The following is a 21,994-nucleotide window of genomic DNA, read 5'->3' on the forward strand; positions in this document are numbered from 1 at the left end:
TTGGAGCATAAGCTTTCGTGGGTGAATGTCCACTTCGTCGGATGCATATCACATGCATCCAACGAAGTGGGCATTCACCCATGAAAGCTTATGCTCCAATACATCTTTTAGTCTTAAAGGTGCCACAGGACTCTCTGTTGCTTTTTACAGATCCAGAGTAACACGGCTACCCCTCTGATATTATCTTCCTACAGTGACCGATGCCAGGTGCCTCAGAGGGAATGAACAGAAGAGGTAGTCATCAAGTGATCCATCCCCTGTTGCCCATTCCCAACTTCTGGCAAACAGAGGCTAGGGACACTTCAGAGCATTGTTTTTCATCCCTGCCTAATAGCCACTGATAGGCCTATCATCCATGAATTTATCTAGTTCTTTTTTGAACCCTGTTATAGTCCTGGCCTTCACAACATCCGCTGGCAAGGAGTTCCACAGGTTGACTGTGCATTGTGTTAAGAAGTACTTCCTTTTGTTTGTTTTAAACCGGCTCCCTATTTATTTCATTGGGTGACCCTAGAAGCCTGGAACATACCCACACACTTGATGAAGAAAATCATCCAGAGAACTTCTCTGTTCACTAATGTAACTAGAACAACGAACTCACCAGAAAAAATGGCAGAACTGAGGAGGAGGAAAATGCCAGTTTCACAGGAGTATTTGGGAGTTTGAGATAAGCCACCCCTCTCAGGGAACATGCAAGCAGGCTCTCACCACAACCAAATCATGCACTCACACAGGCAAAAGCAGCAACACCAGTCTCTACCCTCATTTCCTGTCAGCACACAGCACTGAAAAGGGCTCTAGAATGTATATTTTTTTAAAAAATTTCTCCTGTGACAAATTCAAGTTGCAGTGGAATTTAACTGACCCATAAAATGTGTGAAGAATAATACATATTAATTGTGCCATCAGCCCATAGATAAAAGCGTAGATGACCAACAGTAACTCTATTAGATGGCCAAGGAAGGCAGAGACTATGCTATAATTTAGTCTTCAAGGTCATGGCATGAAAACATCCACAAACCTACAGAAAGGAGAGGAAAGATGCAGAGGTTGTTTAGTCACCTACATAAAGTGAAAGGATTAGCTCAGGTTAGCTCTTAATGGACAGAAGTCCACTGTTCTCAGTGGTGGTAGATGACAGAGCAAGGAGCAATGGTCTCAAGTTACAGTGGGGGAGGTCTAGGTTGAATATTAGGGAAAACTATTTCACTAGGAGGATGGTGAAGCACAAGAATGAGTTCCCTAGGCAGGTGGTGGAATCTCCATCCTTAGAGGTTTTTAAGGCCCGGCTTGACTGGGCTGGGATGATTTAATTCGGGTTAGTCCTGCTTTGAGCAGAGGGTTGGACTAGATGACCTCCTGAGGTCTCTTCCAACCCTAATGTTCTATGATTCTATGATCACTTCTCAAAAAAATATAACAAGCAAAATAATCGAGGTGACTGGCTCCTTTAACTGTCTCAGCAAAGAGATGCAGATGCCAGACTGAATGAACATGAAAAAAGTGAACTCTCCTCCTTCCCTCAAGCTGGTCCCTCTAGGAGCAAGGTGTGTAAGTTTGTACTACTGCTGCTGCTCATGGCAAGTCTGCAGAGCTGTCAGTCTGACACTGAACATACCAAAATGGTCCCACTGCCCTTTGTTACACATATCCATAGCAATATAGAAAAAAGTCCAAAAAGAGTTTCAAAAGGCACAGAAAGAGCATTAACAGAAATCTATTCAATCTAGCAGAGCTCAGCATTTTTACTCCCAAACCTAGCCCATTTGACCACCCTCTTCCTTTCCTTACCTAATGCTTCTTGGCAACTGCAAATCAGTATTATTTTTCCCCACCTGAAAAGTCTTACGCCACCTATTTAAATTCATTAAAGAGTCTGATTCTGATTTCACACTGGTAAAGCTTGGTGACTTCACTGGAGTTACTGCTGATTTACACCAGTTTAGCACATATCAAGATCAAGCCTCCATCTTTCACTTCAACCTTACCTGACATTTTTAAGCATGTACAGAACTTCTGATGGCAAGTGGGAATTCTTCACATCAAATTCAGTTAGATCTGCTTCCAGCAGGGAGGGAGGCGGCTCCTTTGGTTGCAGAGTTGGAGACTCCTTCTTAAAACGCAAAATCCTACAAGAGAAAAAGCAAAATGAACAGAATTCAGGGGCTCAGTCAGCTTTTGTTCATGCTGGGCTTTTGAATTACAAGCTTTTTTAAAATTAATTATTTATTATTATTATTATAATAAAGCAGTGAGGGTCTCAATTTCCAATGCAGTTCCTCCCTTTTCTGACCAACAGCAGACTTAAAAAAAAAAAATTCTAACAGATCTCCCTTTCCCTCCCCCACCCCACAAAAAATAGTGAACATTTCCTGGGGCATATCCAGATTCAGGGCTTAGACACAACCCAGGGTCAAATAAAGGGAGTCTGTGTGGGGGCCCAGCCAGAATGAGGTAGACACAAGCCTGACACTACAGTACACAACAGTTCTGGGTAGAGTTGATGCCTCATAGCTCATCACCAGCTCTATCCCTGCACTCCTCCTTGAGCCACTGTGCATTCTAGAGACTATGGAACAAACCTGCACAGCAGCTAAGAACTACCGCAAACCTCCCCACTTTCCACTTCCAGTGCAACTTTCATTATTGGGGAAGAGTAGAATTTATTCCATTTTAATCCAGTGTTTGCCAGAAAAGTGGGCAAATGCATTGGAAACCATGAGACCTTCACTACTTTATGAGAAAAGCTGGTCATCCAAAAGCCCAACATGAACAGAGACGGACTGAGCCTCTTGGAAATCTAAGTTTACAAAACAAATAGAAGTCCTTCACCCTTAGAGCCACAGGACCCAAACTAGAACTCCTACAATTGTAGTATAAAGTTAATTGCATCTGTACATGGCCACAGCAATTCACAGGACCTCCATTACCACGTAACTGTACCTCTTAGCCAAAGACAAAACCTTTGCTCTTTTCCGCATCCTTTGACGAGGCACCATGTTCCCAACCAGAGAGTTTGGGAGAGTTGTCACCTACAGGAAACAACAAAACAAAAATCTGTTTCAAGAGAATTCCAACAACCGCTAAAGGTCCTGACCCTGCAAAGTCACACGCCCATGTGGCACCACTGGAATCCATGTAAAGTTAAGTGCATGTGTAAGGCTTTGCAGGATCAGGACCTACATGAGCACTAGGGCAGTGTGCTACATCATGGCATTTTCTTTTTAGAGAGAAGTTTCATCATACTTTTTAGTGAGCAATTAATATAATGGTGATGGGAAATACAGAAAAAACTTAGACCATTTCTGTCCAAGAATTGCAAGCACCAGAAACATAGAAGTAATCTTTTAAAGTGTAAATATTAGTCTGGCAATCACTAATGCTGATGCACTGAGACCTGATACACTTAATCAATGCCAACAGACTTATACATTTTAGTGAAATATATAAATGAGGACACCTGTCCTAATACTGAAATAGCACAATAAATGCAGTAACTGGAGTGCCACTTAGTGGAGGAACGCAAACATTGCAAGATCAAGAAAACTTCCTAGTTTTTATTTTTTAAATATCCTGTTTATCCCTCAGGAAATTCGATTCCATTATATGCTTCTGTAATGAGAATTTTCAGACTCTGTCTCATCTCTTGTATCAACAGACAAGTGGGTCTCTGGGCCATCAATATCTCCAAGCATCATAAAATCAGAAACTCAGCAATTTAACTTTACCAGAAGTACAGCAGACAGAAACTACTATCTTTCACCTGCTTTATACCTTCAGACAAATAATAAAAATAAACACAGGTCTAAATTCCCAGAAGAAAAAGAAAAGGTGATTTTACCATATGGAATACAAAGTGCCTTCCAATATGAGCATCTCAGTGAAAGGTCTGTAAGGGGTTTGTTTGTGGGTTTTTTTGGCCTTTTTAAAAAAAACAAAAAAACCCAACAACAAGGGCAAAACAACACATTTTCCCCAGATGCCTACCCAGAAATGACTGAATACCCAGCATCCAAAACTTCAGCCCAAACAATTAAAGTATGGTAAAGTTAAAAGCAACTGCAAAAACAGATCTTACAATGGGAAGTGTTAGTCAGACAGCACTACTAGACCACCTATAATACATTTATTTTTTACAAACAGTTATTTCTCGTGTATTTAGTCTGATTGTTTCTCCATACCTCCCATGTCCCCTTGCATGGAGTTATACGGATGTTAAGCTTTCTCTTGCCTGTTGAAGACCACACAATTAAGCTAAATGTAAGCCAAAAATGGGAAACTGAATTGCATTCTTTACTAAGGCCTGGTCTACACTAACCCACCAAGTCGAAGTAAGGTATGCAACTTCAGCTACGTGAATAACGTAGCTGAAGTCGACATACCTTACTTCGAACTTACCGCGGTTCAGACGCGGTCCACACGCGGCAGGCAGGCTCCCCCGTCGACTCCACGGTACTCCTCTCGTTGAGCTGGAGTACCGCAGTCGACGGCGAGCACTTCCTGGTTCGATTTATCGCGTCCAGACCAGACGCGATAAATCAAACCCGGAAGTTCGATTTCCAGCCGCCGAACTAGCGGCTAAGTATAGACCAGCCCTAAGAGAGGAAACTGTTTCTTCAAAATCAAGATGTCCTCTTTACATAAATCTGTCAATAGGAAACAATAGGACATTCACTCCATCCCAGTGTAGGGGGAGAAAAAAGAAAAAAAAAAAAAAAAAAACACCACACATTCTGGAGAAAGAGTGGCCAGTTGGAAGAAATCAGCAGAAGAACAAAATTGGGATCAAAGTGCATTTAGGAAGACTGAACACCTATATTTCCCAAATTGGCTAAGGATGTCCTTTCAGGAATGGCATAAGGCTTAGAAATCTGGACTCTCCCCACAAACAAAGCAAGAAATTGCTCCAGTCTCTTGAGAAGTCCTGCATGGTGAGACAGCAAGAACTGGCATTTGCAACAAACAATACTTCAAAGATCAAGAGAGGCATGTCATGGCAGACAGACATTTCACCAGAAATAGAACAGCTGCCAAAGACAGACAGTTAAGCAGCTCTAAGGAAAATCCTGGCAAAGTGTCTCAAAATGGCAAAGTCTATGAAAACAGCACTGATGCAGAAAACACACACAGAGATGTTATGGGCCTGGTCTACACTAGGAGTTTATGTCGAATTTAGCACCGTTACATCGAATTAACTCTGCACCCGTCCACACCACGAAGCTATTTAGTTCGACATAGAGGTCTCTTAAATTCGACTTCTGTACTCCTCCCCAACGAGGGGAGTAGCGCTAAATTCGACATGGCCATGTCGAATTAGGCTAGGTGTGGATGGAAATTGACGCTAATAGCTCCGGGAGCTATCCCACAGTGCACCACTCTGTTGACGCTCTGGACAGCAGTCCGAGCTCGGATGCTCTGACCAGCCACACAGGAAAAGCCCCGGGAAAATTTGAATTCCTTTTCCTGTCTGGGCAGTTTGAATCTCATTTCCTGTTTGGACATCGTGGCGAGCTCAGCAGCACTGGCAACGATGCAGAGCTCTCCAGCAGAGATGGCCATGCAATCTCAGAATAGAAAGAGGGCCCCAGCATGGACTGATCGGGAAGTCTTGGATCTGGTTGCTGTGTGGGGCGATGAGTCCATGCTTTCCGAGCTGCGATCGAAAAGACGGAATGCAAAGATCTACGAGAAGATCTCTAAAGCCATGGCAGAGAGAGGATACAGCCGGGATGCAATGCAGTGCCGCGTGAAAATCAAGGAGCTGAGACAAGGCTACCAGAAGACCAAAGAGGCAAACGGATGCTCCGGATCCCAGCCCCAGACATCCCGTTTCTACGAGACACTGCATTCCATCCTAGGTGCGGCCGCCACCACTACCCCACCACTGACCGTGGATTCTGAAGATGGGATATTGTCAACGGCCGCTTCCTCGGAGATGTTAGCGGATGGGGAAGATGAGGAAGGAGATGAGGAGGACGAGGTAGTCGACAGCGCTTACAACGCTGATTTCCCCGACAGCCAGGATCTCTTCATCACCCTTACAGAGATCCCCTACCAACCGTCCCCAGGCGTTAACCCGGACACAGAATCAGGGGAAGGATCAGTCAGCAAGTGTTTTAAACATGTAAACATTTATCTTTTAACAGAACAGGAATATTAACAATATTAACAATGGGTTTTTCATGATTAGTTTTCCCTAGGCGCTTAACGTTTCAGTCCTTGGCAGTGCAACTACTGAAAAAAAAATCTAACAATGTCCGGTTTAGCATGATTGTTTTGCCCTAGGCGCTCTACTGTTTAGTCCCTGCCAGTGCAGCTACAGTAAAATCCGATCTATATGTCCGGGGATAGAGCAGAAATCCTCCTGGGACATCTCCACGAAGCTCTCCTGGAAGTAATTGGAAAGCCTTTGCATCAGGTTCCTGGGGAGAGCGGCCTTATTGGGTCCTCCGTGGTAGGAAACGTTTCCGCGCCAGGAGACAATCAAGTACTCGGGTATCATTGCCTTGCAGAGCATGGCGGCATACGGCCCTGGTCTTTGCAGGCTTTCCCGAAGCATCCGTTCTTTCTCCGTCTCTGAAATCCTCATCAGAGTGATGTCGCTCATGGTGACCTGCTTTGAATTAGGTAGGGGAATGTTAGTATTGGGACTGCTTGCCTGTTCCTTTACAGAACTGTAACCGGCGGTTTACAGCCACGCGGTGGAGGCGGGAGAGGGGCAGCATACAGGGATCTTTCCCTGGGACAGCCGCGAGGGGGTGGGACAGGGGCAGAGTTCATGCTTGCCAGATTGCTGGCAGCAGGAACTGGCCAACGCTAGGAGCATTGCTTTGACCGTGAAAGGAGGCCAGTGCTATTATTAAAGTTTTAAGCAGCCACAAGTCTATAGCTTACCATGTCAACCTGTTACCCAAATTCCGCTGTCCTGTCCCGCTTGCCTGATCTGCACTGCAAGACCCCAGGCACTGAATGCGAAGGCCGAAAATTCGACCTTGTCCTGAGTGCGCATGTGATAGGTGCTGTGCATGGTCTTGTTCACAGAGAAAGACTATGTTCTTTGTTCACCAAAAAATTTATCTTTCTGAGGAATTCACTCCCTTTTTCCCATCCCACAGCTGCAACTGTCTCCCGACCTACCCTGGCATCACACTCCCAGAGGCTAGTGCAGATTAGGCGTAGGAAGAAGAGGACACGGGAGGACATGTTCTCGGAACTTATGGGCTGCTCCCGAGCCCAGGCAGCCCAGCAGACCCAGTGGAGGGAGAACTTGTCCCAAATGCACCGATCACACATGGAACGGGAGGAGAGGTGGCAGCAGGAAGACCAGCAGGCGACTCAAACGCTGCTTGGACTAATGAGGGAGGAAACGGACACGCTCCGGCGCCTTGTGGATGTTCTGCAGGACCGGAGGCAGGAGGACAGAGCCCCGCTGCAGTCTATCTCTAACCGCCCTCCCCCGCCACAAAGTCCCATACCCCCCTCACCCAAAGTCCCAAGAAGGAGGGGCAGCAGAGTCCGTGAAAACTCTCACTCCACCCCTGCAGACTGCTCAAGTACCAGAAGGCTCTCATTCCCCAAAATTTGATAAGTCCTTTCCTTCCCGCCTCACCCAAGCCCCCGTCCCAGTTTCATCCCCCAGTTTCATGTGTAGTTGCTAATAAAAAATACGTTTCTGTTAATTACTGTTTCCATCATGTTCTTTTAGAGGAGAGTCTGTTTGAAGGGGGGGAAGGGGGTTGGTAATTGGACAGGACAGTCACCTTTACCAGGGTACAGACGCGGGGGCAGGTTCAGCAGCAGGGCACACACACATTGCAGTCACTAGTTACCCTGGTCAGTCTGGGAGGTGGTTTTCATGTTCTGTGGGGGGGGGGGCTATGTGACTTTGTGGCGGGGGAGGGCGGTTAGAGATCTTATGCAGCGGTCCTTATCCTGGATCACAGAGCCATGCCGCAGGGGATCTGTAACCGTCCTCCCCCTGCCACAAAGTCACATAGCCCCCACACACAGAGTCCCCAACAGGAGGGGTGGCAGGCTCCGTTGAAACAACCAGTCCACCAGTGCGGAGCCTGTCATTCCTGGAGTTTAGAAGCGTCCTTTGCATCACTACACTACACCCGCTCCCCACCACAGTCTGCGTCCCAGGTTCAACACTTTACCGCGAAAACAGTAATAAAGAAAACGGTGTTCATTAACAAAATTCAAGTGATTTTATTTTTAAACGTGTGTTGGAAGGGGGTGAACGGGGTATGTAACTGGAGAGGATAGTGAACATTTACTGGGTAAAGAAACGGGGGCAGGTTCAGCTTCTCTGTAAACAAACTTAATAGTCACAGGTTACCCTGCTCACTCAGGAACCTAGCTTTCAAAGCCTCCCGGATGCACAGCGCGTCCCGCTGGGCTCTTCTAATCGCCCGGCTGTCTGGCTGGGCATAATCAACAGACAGGCTATTTGCCTCAACCTCCTACCCCGCCATAAAGGTCTCCCCCTTGCTCTCACACAGATTGTGGAGCACACAGCAAGCTGCAATAACAATGGGGATATTGGTTTCGCTGAGATCAGAGCGAGTCAGTAAGGTTCTCCATCTCCCCTTGAGACATCCAAAAGCACACTCCACCATCATTCTGCACTTGCTCAGCCAGTAGTTGAAGAGTTCTTTTTCAGTGTCCAGGGCGCCTGTATAGGGCTTCATGAGCCAGGGCATTAGCGGGTAGGCTGGGTCCCCGAGGAGGACTATAGGCATCTCCACATCCCCAAGAGTTATTTTGTAGTCCGGGAAGTAAATACCTTCCTGCAGCCCTCTAAACAGACCAGAGTTCCTGAAAACATGAGCATCATGAACCTTGCCCGGCCATCCGACGTTGAAGTTGGTAAAACGTCCCCTATGGTCCACCAGTGCTTGCAGCACCATTGAAAAGTAGCCCTTTCGGTTAATGTACTGGCTGGCCTGGTGGTCCGGTCCCAGGATAGGGATGTGAGTTCCATCTATAGCCCCACCGCAGTTTGGGAATCCCATCGCGGCGAAGCCATCTATGATGACCTCCACGTTTCCCAGGGTCACTACCTTTGAAAGCAGTAGCTCAACGATTGCGTTGGCTACTTGCATCACAACAACCCCCATGGTAGATTTGCCCACGCCAAAGTGGTTCGCGACTGACTGGTAGCTGTCCGGCGTTGCAAGCTTCCAGAGGGCTATGGCCACTCGCTTCTGGACACTCAGGGCTGCTCGCATCCGGGTGTCCTTGCGCTTCAGGGCAGGGGACAGCAACTCACAAAGTTCCAGGAAAGTCCCCTTCCGCATGCGAAAGTTTCGCAGCCACTGTGATTCATCCCAGACCTGCAGCACTATGCGGTCCCACCAGTCCGTGCTTGTTTCCCGGGCCCAGAATCGCCGTTCCACAACATCAACATGACCCATTGCCACCATGATGTCCTCGGCGCGGGGTCCCGTGCTTTGTGACAGGTCTGTGCCACTCTCAGACTTCAGGTCCTGACCGCGCTGCCGTAGCCTCCTCGCCCGATTTCTCAGTATCTGCCTCTGGGAAAGGTGGATGATAAGGTGCGAGGTGTTGACAACGGCCATAACTGCAGCGATGGTCGCAGCGGGCTCCATGATCGCAGTGCTGTGGCGTCCGCGCTGTCACTGACCAGAAAACTGCGCGAACTGATTTCCCGCCGGCGCTTTCAGGGAGGGAGGGCAGGAGTGACGGTTCGATAACAACAGTTACCCAAAACCACCCTCGACACATTTTTTTCCCCAGAAGGTATTGGGGGCTCGACCCAGAATTCCAATGGGCAGCGGGGACTGCGGGAACTGTGGGATAGCTGCCCACAGTGCACCGCTTCCAATGTCGACGCTTGCCCCGTTAGTGTGGACTCACAAAGTCGAATTACTGTCCTTAGTGTGGACACACACATTCGACTTTGTAATATCGATTCCACATATTCGATTTAAGTAAAATCGAACTACTCTCGTAGTGTAGACATACCCATGATTTACCCCAGAGCCTGTCATAGTAATAGTAGGACGTTGCTGCTACTGAAAGCTTCCATACGAAAACCGGCAATTTGTTTGCAAATACAACAGGAGTCACTTAACAACAAGTTCTACCATTCTGCTTGAAAAACAGTTCCACTATTATCTTGTTTTCATCATTCACATGTTTTTTTTTATTTTTAAATCCTTTTGTGATGGAAGTGCTCATGTCTATCCTGCCCAAAGGTGTCTGATCTTTGTGTGAAAAGTTTGAGGACATGCTGTTTGCCCAGACACACACACTTTTCAATTTATTGTTAACTGTCTTTTCGTTCTGGGTTTGTACAGCACCTACCATAATGGGGTCCTGGTCCATGAGTGGGCCACCCAGGCACTATGGTAATATAAATAATAAATAGGGAACATGGAACAGCCTCCTGGTCAGGTCTCCAGACACTTATTCTCTCCCACATATACAGACTTTTTGGATACAGGATCATTAGATAGCACAGTTAAAAGAAGAAGTCAGAACTCCAAGATTCCTACAATAATGGGATCTCAGCCACAATGCCGATATGTCACATTTTCTATTCCTTGTTAAATGGCTATCGCAATATATTATCCCTTATGTCATTACATGAAAAACCATAATACACACAAATACAAGACAGCCTGTGTAACACATGTGTTAGAATCTTAATTTCTCCATTTCCTGATTTATCTTATACCTCATGCACTGATTACATAGTCCTAGAGATAAAACAATCAAGGAACCCTATCCATGCCATTTTTACCAAGACGCTATTCAGATTAAAACTAAAAAATAAAGAACACTTTACCTGGCAAGATAAGATAGCAAGAGTCTCTGCCATCACTTACACTTAAAGGGTAGGGAGATGTTGTAGGTATTAATGAGGTTTATTGGTTTAAATAGACATCAAGAATAAATCATCACACCAAGGTCTTAGCAGTTTTTTTCATATGAAGGATGAAGTCATTTTAATTATCTTATTTCCAAATGTAACAGTACGGATAAGTTTCAAGTTCAAATGCATGCCCCATTAAGGAGCTTGAATCTTAAGGGCAACACAAAAGCTTGTTTTTTTGATAAGTGTAAAAGTATTTTAAATGCAAATCCCCATTTACCTTACTAAAGTTTCAAGAGTAGATGGACACAAATCAGACGTCAAGAATTACAACATTCAAAAACCAGTCAGAGAATACTTCAACCTCTCTGGTCACTCGATTACAGACCTCAAAGTCGCAATACTCCAACAAAAAAAAACTTCAAAAACAGACTCCAACGAGAAACTGCAGAATTGGAATTAATTTGCAAACTGGACACCATTAAATTAGGCTTGAATAAAGACTGGGAGTGGATGGGTCATTACACAAAGTAAAACCTATTTCCCCATGCTAATTTTTTCCCCTACTGTTACTCACACCTTCTTGTCAACTGTTGGAAATGGGCCATCCTGAATATCACTACAAAAGTTTTTTTTCTCCTGCTAATAGCCCACCTTAACTGATTACTCTCGTTATAGTTAGTATGGCAACACACATTTTTTCATGTCCTCTGTGTATGTGTGTGTATATATATATATATATATATCTTCCTACTGTATTTTCCACTGCATGCATCCGATGAAGTGGGTTTTAGCCCACGAAAGCTTATGCTCAAATAAACTTGTTAGTCTCTAAGGTGCCACAAGAACTCCTGTTCTTTTTGCTGATACAGACTAACACGGCTACCGCTCTGAAACCTGTCAATTAGTTTTCTGGCTCTCTAGATCACCATGCCATCTAAGCAGCTTAAAAATAAAAGACCACAAACACAGAGAGAACCCTAAAAATAGAAACAAGGATGGAGCATTTTTCAAAGAAACTGAATTGTTCATTTTAAAGTCTCTCTCGCTCTTTCAGCATTTAACATATACGTTAGTTTAAAAAAAAAATTTTCACACACAGATTGGTCTTAGGAGGTCACCAAGTCATACACTTGAAATTGATTTTTAAAAGTAGGGACAGAAAGGGAGACTTTGGATAGTTTAGGAACTATTAGTGAAGTTTTATACTTATGCATGCTAAGACCTGGACAATCATGTCTCATCTCTCAGGTTATAAAACTGGTAACCATAAGAGTTAGGAAGGAATCTTTCCCTTCCACACACAGCCCTGCAAAACTAGAAAAGTGCATTCTTTCCTAGGGGAAAGAGGAACTTGCTCTGAAACATCAGGCATTACCCACTATCTGTTAACAGGATACTGACTACAAAACTTATGGTCTGATCCAGGATGACAATCCCAGCGTATTAGAGACTTCTCTTCTGAAAATATGCAGTGGGGCTGGGGCTAATAACCATGGTAAGCAGGTCAGGCATCTGGGGGGTTCACATTTATCTTCCTGGATTTTAATCTTTATTTTCCATCCTCCCTTCCTCTCCATTAGATGTACTTACCTTTCTCATGATCTTCCGCCCATAAAACATTACTTTGTCTCTCTTGCGAAATCTGTACTGAGGCACTTGTGGCTGAGGTTGTCCTGAAACACAAAAGGATCATCAAATAACTGCAGATAGTTTGTAACAAGGGGAAAGAGGAGCATGCAGATGCATTGAACTTGCTCACTAGTTGGAATCCAACTTACATTACTAATAGAAATTCATGTGAAACTCTCAACTGTTCCTGTTGGAGACTAGGCCAAAAACCCACGCCTCTTTGTCAGTACAATTTCAAATGAATGACAAGAAAGAAACCTATTCTGTCCAAACACTCTTTTGGGATGATGAACTACCTATGTTCAAGTTGTCAGTGGACTAATTTAACCCTGTGTTACTTTTGCCTCACAATGTAGTTGATTATGGGATGTATTCCAAGGAATCTTGATTGTAGGTATCATGGGGTCAAAAACTGCTAAGGAGGTAGCAAAAATACAAATGGTAGGGAAGCCAGAGTGTGAGACTTCTTCTAGTCAGTCCTGGAAGCAGCACTGACCAAAGGGAGCCAAGTACAGTGCTTATTTCCCAGAAGAGAAGGTCATCATAATACTTAGTGAGGAGAGGAAGAGAAAATAAGGACAGTCCCAGAAGTCTCTTCCCACCATCATCTCCCCACAGAGAGGTAGATCTCTAAACACATTAGGATTTTTAAGTATTACTCCTTGAAGGATATGTTTCATTCATACTTTCCAAGCAGCTTTAACGTCATAGGTGCAGAATCCCTATAGTGCTGAATAACTGCCAGTCGTGCTGTCTGCGGCAAGCGATTTTAGGAACCATTCCCATTTCCAAAGCTTCTCTTTATCTAGAGCAGGGCCTGCTCTCACAGGAAGGCACAGAGTCTGTGAGAAAGATGCTGACTGCAATTATGCTCTCTGAGTCCTTTAGCAGACTATGGTTAGATCCTAGAGAAAACTCTCAGCTATGGCAGATCAACGCTGGTCACCAGAGGTGCCGACTTCCTAATGTGCCCCCTCGGCTCTGCCCCAGACCCCACCCCACACATTCCCCCAAGGCTCCGCCCTGCCTCTTCCTGCCCCAATTCAACCCTCGAGCGCACCCTGCCCGCGCTCCGCCCCCCTTCCCTCCAGCACGCCACTGGACAGCTGATCACCAGCGGGCGGAAGGTGCTGGGGGGGAGGGGGATGTGCTGATCAGCAGGGCCACCAGCAGGCAGAAGGCGCTAGGAGGAGGGGGAAAACCTGATCGGGGGTGGGGGCGCTGCCGGTAGGTGCTGAGCACCCACCTTTTTTTTCCCGTGGGTCTGGAGCACCCACAGAGTCGGCGCCTATGTTGGTTACATGGCTACTACTGAAGCATAAGGATGTGCAATGACAGTCGCCTATCCATAACAGCGTGCAGCCCAGAAGGAGATGCAGGAAAATAAAACAGCTGAAGTTCACTGAAGGGAAATTCAAATTTCCCATGTAGCCCCTGAACTATCAAAGCCCAAAAATCATTCTCAGCTCTGTCTTATTTTCAAACAGTCAAAAACACTCACCTAAAGTCAGATGTTAAAGCTTTGTTTGTCCAGTTCACATTCACCCTCGTGATCGAGGTGATAAAAGGCTTGTTTTTTGTTTTTAACACTCTTGAAAAAGCATTTGTGATACTTTGAGAAGCTCTGGTGAGCTCAGACAGCTCTTGGGAGCGGGAGACACACAGGAGGGAAATCGAAAAAAGGATTTAAAGAAACCAAGGGCTGTTAGCACTGCCTGATATTGGAAATACAGAACAGCAGTAATCTATGCTGTTTGTCTGCTTTTCCCTTTGATATAGGCACCCTCATTTGTACAATAAGATTTATTAAATACACTAAGGGTACGTCTACACCAGGAAATTAGGTCGAATTTATAGAAGTCGATCTTTAGAAAGCAATTTTATACGTCGATCGTGTATGTCCCCACTAAGCACAGTAGGTCAGCGGAGTGCGTCCTCAATACCGTGGCTAGCATCGACTCACGGAGTGGTGCACTGTGGGTAGCTATCCCACAGTTCCCGCAGTCTCCGCTGCCCATTGGAATTCTGGGTTAAGCTCCTGATGGGGCAAAAACATTGTCGTGGGTGGTTTTGGGTACATGTCGTCAGTCGCCCCTCCCTCCGTGAAAGGAACAGCAGACAATCGTTTCACACCTTTTTTCCGTGCAGACGCCATACCACGGCAAGCATGGAGCCCGCTCAGCTCAGCTCACCGTCACTGCTGCTGTTGTGTCCTGGGTGCTGCTGGCAGCAGACGGTGCAGTAGGTCTGCAAACCATCGTCATCCACCGCTTCCGCTGCAACTCTGCTTTCCTGCTGTTGTAAATGAACTCAGTCCCAATTGAGTAAATGATGACTGAGCTCAATAGAGTAAATGAATTCAGTCATCCACTGCTTCCTCTGCAACTCTGCTCTCCTGGTGTCATGAATCCACCTCGCAGGTCCTCTCGTCATTCGGTATAAATATCTATTCTCGTGGCATCTGTCGTCATCCACCGCTTCCGCTGCAACTCTGCTCTCCTGCAGACGCCATACCACAGCAAGCATGGAGCCCGCTCGGCTCACCACTGCTGTTGTGAGCATTGTAAACACCTTGCACATTATCCTGCAGTAGGTGCAGAACCTGCAAAAGCAAACGAGGAGGCGACGACAGCGCGATCACGATAGTGATGAGGACATGGACACAGACTTCTCTCAAAGCACGGGCCCTGGCAATTTGGACATCATGGTGCTAATGGGGCAGGTTCATGCCGTGGAATGCCGATTCTGGGCCCGGGAAACAAGCACAGACTGGTGGGACCGCATAGTGTTGCAGGTCTGGGATGATTCCCTGTGGCTGTGAAACTTTCGCATGCGTAAGGGCACTTTCATGGAACTTTGTGACTTGCTCTCCCCTGCCCTGAAGCACAAGAATACCAAGATGAGAGCAGCCCTCACAGTTGAGAAGGGAGTGGCAATAGCCCTCTGGAAGCTTGCAACGCCAGACAGCTACCAGTTAGTCGGGAAACAATTTGGAGTGGTAAATCTACTGTGGGGGCTGCTGTGATCCAAGAAGCCAACGCAATCACTGAGCTGCTGCTATCAAGGGTAGTGACTCTGGGAAATGTGCAGGTCATAGTGGATGGCTTTGCTGCAATGGGATTCCCTAACTGTGGTGGGGCAATAGCCGAAACGCATATCCCTATCTTGGCACGGACCACCGGTACATAAACCGCAAGGGGTACTTTTCAATGGTGCTGCAAGCACTGGTGGATCACAAGGGACGTTTCACCGACATCAACGTGGGATGGCCGGGAAAGGTACATGACGCTCGCATCTTCAGGAACTCTGGTCTGTTTGAACAGCTGCAGGAAGGGACTTACTTCCCAGACCAGAAAATAACTGTTGGGGATGTTGAAATGCCTATAGTTATCCTTGGGGACCCAGCCTACCCCTTAATGCCATGGCTCATGAAGCCAGACACAGGCATCCTGGACAGTGGTAAGGAGCTGTTCAACTATATGCTGAGCAAGTGCAGAATGGTGGTAGAATGTGCATTTGGACGTTTAAAAGCGCGCTGGCGCAGTTTACTGACTCGCTTAGACCTCAGCGAAACCAGTATTCCAATTGTTATTGCTGCTTGCTTTGTGCTCCACAATATCTGTGAGAGTAAGGGGGAGACGTTTATGGCGTGATGGGAGGTTGAGGCAAATCGCCTCGCCACTGATTACGCGAAGCCAGACACCACGGCGATTAGAAGAGCACAGCAGGGTGCTCTGTGCATCAGAGAAGCTTTGAAAACCAGTTTCATGACTGGCCAGGCTACGGTGTGACAGTTCTGTTTGTTTCTCCTTGATGAAAACCCACCCCCTTGGTTCACTCTACTTCCCTGTAAGCCAACCGCCCTCCCCACTTCGATCACCACTTGCAGAGGCAATAAAGTCATTATTGTTTCAAAATCATGCATTCTTTATTAATTCATCACACAAATAGGGGGATAACTGCCAAGGTAGCCCGGGAGGGGTGGGGGAGGAGGGAAGCACTGGGTGGGGTGGTAGATGTGGGGAGGAGGGAGGACAAGGCCACACTGCACTTCAAAACTTATTGAATGCCAGCCTTCTGTTGCTTGGGCAGTCCTCTGGGGTGGAGCGGTTGGGAGCCCGGAGGGTCCTCCCCACGTTCTTGGGCATCTGGGTGAGGAGGCTATGGAACTTGGGGAGGGGGACGGGTGGTTACACAGGGGCTGCAGCGGCGGTGTGTGCTCCTGCTGCCTTTCCTGCAGCTCCACCAGACGCCGGAGCATATCAGTGGCGGCGAACAGCGGAGGCTAACAGAGGGAGTTTGCCTGGAAGTTCGCCTGCGGAGAGACCACTGAGGCTTTCATCTTGCGGGCTTCTCTGAGTAGTTACTGCAACAGTTGAGGAAGCTCTTAGAAAGAAGGCAATATGGAAGGTGAGCATTCAGCTGTTGTAACTTGCACAGGTTGTGCCATATTTGTCTTTCTTCCACAGGACAGAAGCAACTTTGTCTGTACAAAGTGCAAGCTGGTCTCCATATTTGAAGAGAAGGTTTGCGGTCTGGAGAAACAAGTATCGACCCTGCGTTGCATAAGAGAAAATGAAGATTTCCTGGATAGACGTCAGGATATGCTTCTACGGGCACAACGTTCTGAAGAATCAGAGCAGGCTAGGCAGCAGGGACACAGGGACGGTGAAGAAATTTGGCAGCATGTGACCTCCAGAAGAAGAAAGAGGAGCGTCCATGTACCAGCAATGGAGATACAGGTGAGCAACCGTTTTCATGTTCTCTCCACAGGTATTAATGCGGAGAGTGGACTAGATGATACATCAGAGGGAAAGGAGCAGAAGGACACTCCACCGAAAAGGCCTGGGTAGAGACCGTCGAATCGTGGAAGTCAACAAATGGCTATGCAGGTGGTGTCGGAGAGAAGGCTTTGGATTCTTTGACCATGGGATGGTGTTCCAGGAAGGAGGAGTGCTAGGCAGAGACGGGGTCCACCTAACGAAGAGAGGGAAGAGCATCTTCACAAGCAGGCTGGCTAACCTAGTGAGGAGGGCTTTAAACTAGGTTCACCGGGGGAAGGAGACCAAAGCCCTGAGGTAAGTGGGGAAATGGGATACCAGGAGGAAGCACGAGCAGGAGAACGCAACAGGGGAGTCCTCCTGTCTCATACTGAGAAAATGGGACGATCAGCGAGTTATCTTAAGTGCCTATATACAAATGCAAGAAGCCTGGGAAACAAGCAGGGTGAACTGGAAGTCCTGGCACAGTCAAGGAACTATGACGTGATTGGAATAACAGAGACTTGGTGGGATAACTCACATGACTGGAGTACTGTCATGAATGGATATAAACTGTTCAGGAAGGATAGACAGGGCAGAAAAGGTGGGGGAGTTACATTGTATGTAAAAGAGCAGTATGACTCCTCAGAACTCCAGTATGAAACTGCAGAAAAACCTTAAAGTCTCTGGATTAAGTTTAGAAGTGTGAGCAACAAGGGTGACGTCGTGGTGGGAGTCTGCTAGAGACCAGCAGACCAGGGGGATGAGGTGGACGAGGCTTTCTTCCAGCAACTAACAGAAGTTGCTAGATCGCAGGCCCTGGTTCTCATGGGAGACTTTAATCACCATGATATCTGCTGGGAGAGCAATACAGCGGTGCACAGACAATCCAGGAAGATTTTGGAAAGTGTAGGGGACAATTTCCTGGTGCAAGTGCTGGAGGAACCAACTAGGGGCAGAGCTGTTCTTGACCTGCTGCTCATAAACAGGGAAGAATTAGTAGGGGAAGCAAAAGTGGATGGGAACCTGGGAGGCAGTGACCATGAGATGGTCGAGTTCAAGATCCTGACACAAGGAAGAAAGGAGAGCAGCAGACTACGGACCCTGGACTTCAGAAAAGTAGACTTTGACTCCCTCAGGGAACTGATGGGCAGGATCCCCTGGGAGAATAACATGAAGGGGAAAGGAGTCCAGGAGAGCTGGCTGTATTTTAAAGAATCCTTATTAAGGTTGCAGGAACAAACCATTCCGATGTGTAGAAAGAATAGTAAATATGGCAGGCGACCTGCTTGGCTTAACAGTGAAATCCTTGCTGATCTTAAATGCAAAAAAGAAGCTTACAAGAATTGGAAGATTGGACAAATGACCAGGGAGGAGTATAAAAATATTGCTCAGGCATGCAGGAGTGAAATCAGGAAGGCCAAATCACACTTGGAGTTGCAGCTAGCAAGAGATGTTAAGAGTAACAAGAAGGGTTTCTTCAGGTATGTTAGCAACAAGAAGAAAGTCAAGGAAAGTGTGGGCCCCTTACTGAATGAGGGAGGCAACCTAGTGACAGAGGATGTGGAAAAAGCTAATGTACTCCATTTTTTTTTTTTCCCCCTCTGTCTTCACGAACAAGGACAGCTCCCAGACCGCTGCACTGGGCAACACAGCATGGGGAGGAGGTGACCAGCCCTCTGTGGAGAAAGAAGTGGTTCGGGACTATTTAGAAAAGCTGGATGAGCACGAATCCATGGGGCCGGATGCACTGCATCCGAGGGTGCTAAAGGAGTTGGCGGATGTGATTGCAGAGCCATTGGCCATTATCTTTGAAAACTCATGGCGATCAGGGGAGGTCCCCGATGACTGGAAAAAGGCTAATGTAGTGCCCATCTTTTAAAAAAGGAAGGAGGAGGATCTGGGGAACTACAGGCCGGTCAGCCTCACCTCAGTCCCTGGAAAAATCATGGAGCAGGTCCTCAAGGAATCAAATCTGAAGCACTTCAGAGGAGACGAAAGTGATCAGGAACAGTCAGCATGGATTCACCAAGGGCAAGTCATGCCTGACTAACCTAATTGCCTTTTATGAGGAGATAACTGGCTCTGAGAATAAGGGGAAAGCAGTGGCTGTGTTATTCCTTGACTCTGGCAAAGCTTTTGATACGGTCTCCCACAGTATTCTTGCCGGCAAGCTAAAGAAGTATGGGAGGGATGAATGGACTATAAGGTGGATAGAAAGCTGGCTAGGTCGTCGGGCTCAACAGGTAGTGATCAATGGCTCCATGTCTAGTTGGCAGCCGATATCAAGCGGAGAGCCCCAAGGGTCGGTCCTCGGGCCGGTTTTGTTCAATATCTTCATTAATCATCTGGAAGATGGCGTGGACTGCACTCTCAGCAAGTTTGCAGATGACACTAAACTGGGAGGAGTGGTAGATACACTGGAGGGTAGAGATAGGATACAGAGAGATCTAGACAAATTAGAGGATTGGGCCAAAAGAAACCTGATGAGGTTCAACAAGGACAAGTGCAGAGTCCTGCACTTAAGACGGAAGAATCCCATGCACTGCTACAGACTAGGTACTGAATGCCTAGGCAGCAGTTCTGCAGAAAAGGACCTAGGGGTTACAGTGGACAAGAAGCTGGATATGAGTGGACAGTGTGCCCTTGTTGCCAAGAAGGTTAATGGCATTGTGGGCTGTATAAGTAGGGGCATTGCCAGCAGATCGAGGGACGTGATCATTCCCCTTTATTCAACATTGGTGAGGCCTCATCTGAAGTACTGTGTCCAGTTTTGGGCCCCATGCTACAAGAAGGATGTGGAAAAATTGGACAGAGTCCAGCGGAGAGCAACAAAAATGATTAGGGGGCTGGAACACATGACTTATTAGAAGCGGTTGAGGGAACTGGGATTGTTTAATCTGCAGAAGAGAAGAATGAGGAGAGATTTGATAGCTGCTTTCAACTACCTGAAAGGGGGTTCCAAAGAGGATGGATCTAGACTGTTCTCAGTGGTACCAGATGACAGAACAAGGAGCAATGGTCTCAAGTTGAAGTGGGGGAGGTTTAGGTTGGATATTAGGAAACACTTTTTCCACTAGGAGGGTGGTGAAGCACTGGAATGGGTTACCTAGGGAGGTGGTGGCATCTCCTTCCTTAGAGGTTTTTAAGGTCAGGCTTGACAAAGCTCTGGCTGGGATGATTTAGTTGGGGATTGGTCCTGCTTTGAGCAGGGGGGTGGACTAGCTGACCTCCTGAGGTCCCTTCCAACCCTGATAGTCTATGATTCTATGATCAGTTTGATCCCCCAGTGGCCTCAGCATTGCATCCTGCCTCCTCTCATCGCGCTGCCGCCACCTCTCATCTTGCTCCCGCCACCTTTCATCTCGCTTGTCCCTCCTGTCCTCTCATTCATTTTCTGCTTTCCTGGACTCTGACATTGTTTGCCTCCACAGATTCTGCTGAGCTCTTTCAGTGCAGTAGGACTGCATGAGCTCAGAGAACATTTTAGAGAACAATGGGTAGACTCTTTCACGGTGAACCAAGCTGTTAACATTACATAGCACAGGTGCTTTCAGTACAAGGTCGCATTTTTCCTCTTATATTGAGGGCCTGCCGGTTTGGTGTGAGAGATCACACACGCAGGGCTGGGCAACAGAATTCGGCTTGCAGGCAGCCATGGTAAGCCACAGTCTTTTGGCTTCTTCAACCTTCATAACATGTGGGAATGGTTTCAAACAGCAGCGCCCTCCTTTCCCATACCAAGCACCTGTTGGGCTGGCCATTTAAAAGGAGGGGCTGTACTGGCCGCGAATGCATCCCAAGTCTTCAGGGCAAATTAATCATTAAACACGCTTGTTTTTAAACCGTGCATTATATTTACAAAGGTGCACTCACCAGACGTGCCTTCTCTGGCTTCATGGTCCATGAGCCCACCTTGTGAGGGTTGGGAGGGTACTGGCTCCAGAGTGATAAACAGTTCCTGGCTGTCGGGGAGAATGGTTTCTCCACTTGCGTGCTGTGCGTTATCCTCATCCTCCTCCACCTCCTCATCTTCCTCGTCCCCAAAATCCTCATCCCTGTTGCATGAGACTCCCTCCTTTCAGGTGTCCATGGACAGGGGTGGGGCAGTGGTAGGGGTCCCCCCTAGAATTGCATGCAGCTCATCATAGAAGTGGCACGTCTGGGGCTCTGACCCGGAGCGGCCGTTTGCCTCTTTGGTATGCTTGCCTGAGCGCCTTAATTTTCGCGCGGCACTGCTGCAGGTCCCTGTTGTAGCCTCTGTCCATCATGCCCTTGGAGATTTTTTCAAATATTTTGGCATTTCGTCTTTTGGAACGGAGTTCTGATAGCACGGATTCGTCTCCCCAAACAGTGATCAGCTCAAGTACCTCCCATTTGGTCCATGCTGGAGCTCTTTTGCAATTCTGGGACTGCATGGTCACCTGTGCTGTTGAGCTCACCACGCTGGCCAAACAGGAAATGAAATTCAAAAGTTCCCAGGGCTTTTGCTGTGTACCTGGCTAGTGCATCTGAGTTGAAAGTGCTGTCCAGAGCGGTCACAATGGAGCACTCTGGGATAGCTCCCGGAAGCCAATACTGTCGATTTGCATCCACACTACCCTAAATTCGACCTGGCGATGTCGATTTCAGAACTAATCCCCTCATTGGGGAGGAGTACAGAAATCAATTTTAAGAGCCCTTTAAGTCGACAAAAATGGCTTTGTCATGTGGACCGGTGCAGAGTTAAATCAATCTAACACTACTAAATTCGACCTAA

At 47.0% G+C, this 21,994-nt stretch overlaps 1 protein-coding gene across 1 annotated transcript in view; it reads right to left on the reverse strand.

Annotated features, from left to right (window-relative positions):
- LOC112106835 (patatin-like phospholipase domain-containing protein 7) overlaps positions 1-21,994 on the reverse strand; it is a 132,870-nt gene that overhangs the window by 95,398 nt on the left and 15,478 nt on the right. The window contains exons 5-7 of the mRNA XM_026658725.1: positions 12,437-12,519; positions 2,944-3,032; positions 1,989-2,129 (exon numbers count right to left, since the gene is read on the reverse strand). Coding sequence (XP_026514510.1) covers positions 1,989-2,129; positions 2,944-3,032; positions 12,437-12,519 — 313 coding nt within the window. The remainder of the gene's footprint in view (positions 1-1,988; positions 2,130-2,943; positions 3,033-12,436; positions 12,520-21,994) is intronic.

The sequence above is a fragment of the Terrapene carolina genome, unplaced genomic scaffold (genome assembly GCF_002925995.2).
Source record: "Terrapene carolina triunguis isolate 2854851 unplaced genomic scaffold, T_m_triunguis-2.0 Scaffold508, whole genome shotgun sequence".
NCBI classification, from domain to species: domain Eukaryota; kingdom Metazoa; phylum Chordata; order Testudines; family Emydidae; genus Terrapene; species Terrapene triunguis.